General features: G+C 34.6%; 1 protein-coding gene across 3 annotated transcripts; it reads left to right on the top strand.

Moving 5' to 3' along the window:
- Positions 1-4,124, top strand: LOC123909248 (myosin-2). Of its 3 annotated transcripts, none has more exons than XM_045960053.1 (4): positions 1-219; positions 657-1,843; positions 2,169-3,076; positions 3,436-4,124. In XM_045960053.1, the coding sequence occupies exons 2-4, from the start codon at positions 682-684 to the stop codon at positions 3,778-3,780; spliced, it is 2,415 nt and encodes an 804-aa protein (XP_045816009.1). In that variant the 5' UTR covers positions 1-219; positions 657-681; the 3' UTR covers positions 3,781-4,124. The 3 variants fall into 3 exon arrangements, with proteins under 3 accessions (XP_045816009.1, XP_045816007.1, XP_045816008.1); XM_045960051.1 differs by having other exon boundaries at positions 148-427; XM_045960052.1 differs by having other exon boundaries at positions 148-577.
- Positions 4,125-4,991: the final 867 nt, after the last annotated feature.

Genomic DNA, 4,991 nt, shown 5'->3' with positions numbered 1-4,991 from the left:
AAGATTAGTCGATGTTTAACGGCGGTAAATACTCTGTACTTATGTCATGATTATAAAAAATAAAAAAAGGAAGGAGCATGTGGGGTTAGCAGACATTAGGCAAAGTCTTTCACTGAAAACCAGGAACCAAAAATTCATAATCATACCTTCTTTTTCTTTCTATTCAGTATTAAACTATAGACTATAGAGTACACAATGTGCAACCTCACACGTGTAAATGTAAACACCTATCTTTTTTTCTGCATTTTTTTTTCTGTATTATAAACTATAGATACCAATTTCACATCAGTTACATATCACTCTTTGCTGTTTGGTGTGACATCTTAAGTTAACTTTGTCCATTGAAAAAAATACTTTTTTTCCTTATTCTACAAGAATTTTCTTCCACTGCAATTTCCATTTTTGTCCTTGGTTGTTAATTGCACAGGTAGAATATATGTTAGTTAGCTTCTTGAACAATGCTTTTAGTCACAAACATAAAGCACCCATCAATTTTATGTTTCTCAATTATGCATTTTTGTTCCAAATTATTGATGAATCATTTGAGATCTAATGACCCTTTTGTCTTCTGAATCATGTGAGTTTGTTATTTGTTATATAATGCAGGGCTTATAGTTTTTGGAATTGTACTCTAACTGTTTGTTTTTATGTTTCAGAGAGAGGCAAGGAAAATTAAATCTCATGGTAATGGGTGAGAAGGAACTTTATGTTTTGGATAGTATAATTGGGTGTGGTAAGAGTGATGTTGATGGCATGTATCCTATGTATTTTGGTGTTTCTTGTGCATTTTTTGCTCTTCAAGCTTTTAGAAAATCACATGTTGAAGTTGAGAAAAATTTGACTGAAATTGTTGAAACTATGCTTCAAGGAAGTGCACAGCTTTTGGGGTTGATTGTGTGGAAAGTTCAGAAGGAAGTGTTAGATGAGGGAGAGTGCCAAAGGCTGAAAAGTGCTAAGATAGAAATTGAGAATCTGAAAAAGATAAGACATGAAGATGCAAAAGCAAATGAGAAAGTGGTGGGGATTTTTGCTACACAAGAACAAAGTTGGTTTAGTGAAAGAAGGAAACTTCGACAGCAAATCGGTGCTCTGCTGAATGAGCTAAGAGTGTTTGAGAAAAAAAAGGATTCGGCTATCGATGAATTGAATCAGAAATTGAAGGAAATGGAGGATATGGTGGAGTCAAAGGATAAGAAGATTGAAGAGGAAGAGAAGAAGAGAAAGGAGCTAGAACAAAAAGTGGAAAAAGCTGAAAGGGATGCTGAAGAATTGAGAGAATCTACGAGGCGTGAAGCTCAAGAACATTCATCTGATCTCAGGAAACATAAAACTGCTTTCATTGAGCTTGTTTCAAACCAAAGACACCTCGAGGCTGAACTTGGTCGTGCTGTTAAGCATTTGGAAGCTACAAAACAAGAGCTTATTTCTGTCATGGAGAATAAAGAGGAGTCTGATTCGATGGTCCAGAAATTAACTTTGGAGATTGGAAAATTTCACAAGGATTTGGAACAAAAAGATAAGATTTTGTCAGCAATGCTGAGGAAATCTAAACTAGATACTGCAGAAAAGCAAATGCTGTTGAAAGAGGTTAAGTTATCAAAGACTAGGAGGAAGCAAGCTGAGCAAGAAACAGAAAAGTGGAGGGTAGTTTCAGAAGTAAAACATGACAGACATTCCCTTAAAAACATGTTACTGAACTTTAGTTCTAGGATGGATGTTTTCCCTAGTTCTAGAGGTTTGCAGCAGCATAATTCTTCAACAGGTTCTTCACATATTTCAGATGAACAAGAACAATTTTCACCCATTTCTGATCACTACTTGCCACAAAGAAATGAAGATTCATGTAAGATTTTTAAGTCCTACAAATTTTTGTCTCAATTTTATTTGTTCTTAGGCCTTCTTTTGATACACAACTTAATTAAACACTTATCATATTAGTGTTTATGTGTAAGCTATTTCTATAATAGAAGATAAAATAAAGTCAAACTTATTTCATATAAGTTATAAGCTATTTTCATAAGCTATCCTTGAGAGCTTATATAAAATAAGCTGAAAACAACTTATGGACATGTTAATAGCTACTTATGTGAGTAGAATAATTCAAATAAGTCAATCCAACCAGTATCTATTTGTTGTGCTGACCCTTTTATCTCCTATCTTGTCTCTAGCCATTCCTACTAATGCTAAGCGTTTGGAAGATTGGATGAGGGCTGAGACAGAAAGATATGCAACCCTAATTGAGCAGAGGCATCACATAGAGCTAGATGCTTTTGCAGATCAAATGAGGATAAAAGATGAGAAGTTAGAAGCATTTAGGTGGCAGTTGTTGAGAACAGAATTAGAAACAAAGCAACTTCAGTCACACTTGGAAGGATTGGGGAAAGACGTGACACAGCTGAGACATGACAAGATGAAATTGGAGAGCTTATTGTTGGAAAGGGAGGATGAACTAACTTCCTTGAAAGACCAATTTGCATCAAAATTGAGACCTTTAAACACCTTTAGAAACAACTCGAATTTGTCTCCACAATCTTCAGAACTAACTCAAGATCCTGTCTGGTCTAGAGTCAAGATTGTGAAGCGAAAACCAGGTGAAAAACAACTAGAAATGATGGAAACTTTGATTGAGGAAGTTTGTGAAAAGGAGGTGCAGCAGCCATTGAACCATGATCAGTTTGACAATGCTAATTCAAAAGTTCAATCTCCAGAAAATAAGATTGAAGAAGAAAAGCATGTTTGTAAGGAGGATAATCCTACTCCTGTGCAGTATCGAAGTCCAAATCACATAGAAACTGATGCTTCTGAAAAGATAGGATCTACTAGCAAGCCCTTTAATGATGCAAAACAATTCCAATGGAAGATGGATCTTCATGCTCTTGGAGTATCTTACAAGATCAAGAGGCTTAAGCAACAACTAATTCTTGTTGAAAGGTTGACAGGAATGCAAAACAATGATGAACATGTAGAAATTAGTGAGGATATGAAGGCTTACATGTCCTTGACTACTATGCTGAATAAACAAATTGGAAGATATCAATCCCTCCAAGAGAAGACCGACGATCTTTGCAAACGGATGGTAAGTGTTTGACAATTGTATACTTTTATGTGTTTTGTATTCATCATGTGCAATCATATTTCGTCGTAATATATGGTTTATAATATTTTTTCATAAAATATATGCATGAGGAGATATGATGAAATTATATTTTTATTAGTTTTATTTTGACAATATGAACCATTTACAATATGCTAGAGAAAATCTTTTAGAATCATGTGAGCAATCATTTGCAATAGGCTTCCTTTTAATGTTCATTTATGATATTGAAAAAATGGAGCAATATTGCATTAACTGTAAGATAAATTCTACTAATGTCCAACTTAATTTGGTATTGCAAAGTTGAGCATGAATCAATAATTTGTTACACATTATTTCAGCAAGAGAATGTCCTCTACGCAACTCGCGGAGAAATGAATAACGCAAGAGCAAAGGAGAAAACATCAACACTAGAGCATTTTTTGGAGGAGACATTTCAATTACAAAGATACATTGTTGCAACAGGACAAAAATTGTTTGAAATTCAATCCAAGATTGTTTCTGGATTTGTTGGAGTGGCAGAAGAGATGGAAAAAAGGGCAGGCATTGACATGAAGAGATTTTCTGACAGTATAAGAAATCTATTCCATGAAGTTCAAAGAGGTTTAGAAGTTCGAACAGCTAGAATTATAGGTGACCTTGAGGGAACATTGGCTCGTGAAGGAATGATATGTTTGAGAAGATAGCAATAATGGAACTTAGAAAGGGATCACATTAAATGCTCTTTCTTCAAGTATTTATTTGTCTATACTCTATAGTCTATATATATATAGTATACTTGTCAATGCAATTAATAACATCAATTTGTATATGGAAGTTACACATGAAAAACAAAACTTAATACTGTTGAATAAGACTTGTTATGTATACAAAGTCAACAATGTTAGAAAGTAGTTTGATTGGTTCTTTGGTTGCCATGTTATCCAAGACACTTTGGAGAAGTGGTCCATGTTTGGATCCTTATTGCTTTTAAAAGATATATTATGTTTTTTAACAAGTAATAACAACACATATTTTGTTCAATCTTCAACTTCAACTTCCAGATTTTGGTGGTACCATTAATAATTTAAATAGCTATGGTTTGGTTTAGATATTTGAGCAAATGGTAGGACCATTTAGACTGTTTTAGATGAATGCTATTGTCAACTTTTAAATTTTGTAGACTCTTATTAAGTGTTTATATATATATATATATATATATATATATATATATATATATATATATATATATATTACGCAAGCAAACTTAATTCATTTCATTGACAATAATAGGAACAATACAAGGTGGACAATAATTATAAATTTGGGGACTAGCGATAAAACGAGTCGCTTGAGCTAAAGCGTGAGCTACTCGATTGGCTTGTCGCCGAACATAACTAACCTTACAGTGATCATTCTCAATTAATAGGCTATGACACAAATAATAGTGCTTCCAAACTCTGTCATGTTGACAGGCCTTGTATGTAAAGCTTGCGCTACCTGGAGGCAGTCGGTTTCAATGGCAATTTGAACATTTGCTAGCTGCGGTTGTTGTAACCAACTTAGAGCTTCCAGCAGCCCTGTAGCTTCTGCTTCTGCAGTTCTGCGATGTCGGGTCTGCACGAAGACGTGTCGTAGATGCTTGCATGAATCTGCCTTGTTCATCACGGAGGCATGCACCTATGCAGTAAACATTTTGTTCTTTGTAACAAGCAGCGTCTATATTGCATTTAAGTGTTCCTCTAGCAGGTTTGGTCCAAATTGGCTTGCCAAAACTGTTCCAGTTCTGCGTGTGCTGTTCTTTTGTTGCTGCACATTCAACCATTCATTCAAGCTATCTATTGCTCTTCTACAAACTTCAAATATAGTTGGAATTTTTTTCTGCCAACACCTCTGATTCCTATGCCACCAGATTTTC

This window comes from Trifolium pratense, linkage group LG2 (genome assembly GCF_020283565.1).
Source record: "Trifolium pratense cultivar HEN17-A07 linkage group LG2, ARS_RC_1.1, whole genome shotgun sequence".
Classification (NCBI taxonomy): Eukaryota; Viridiplantae; Streptophyta; class Magnoliopsida; order Fabales; family Fabaceae; genus Trifolium; species Trifolium pratense.
Note: the sequence above shows the minus strand (reverse complement) of the source record. Positions and strands in the feature narration are given on the sequence as shown.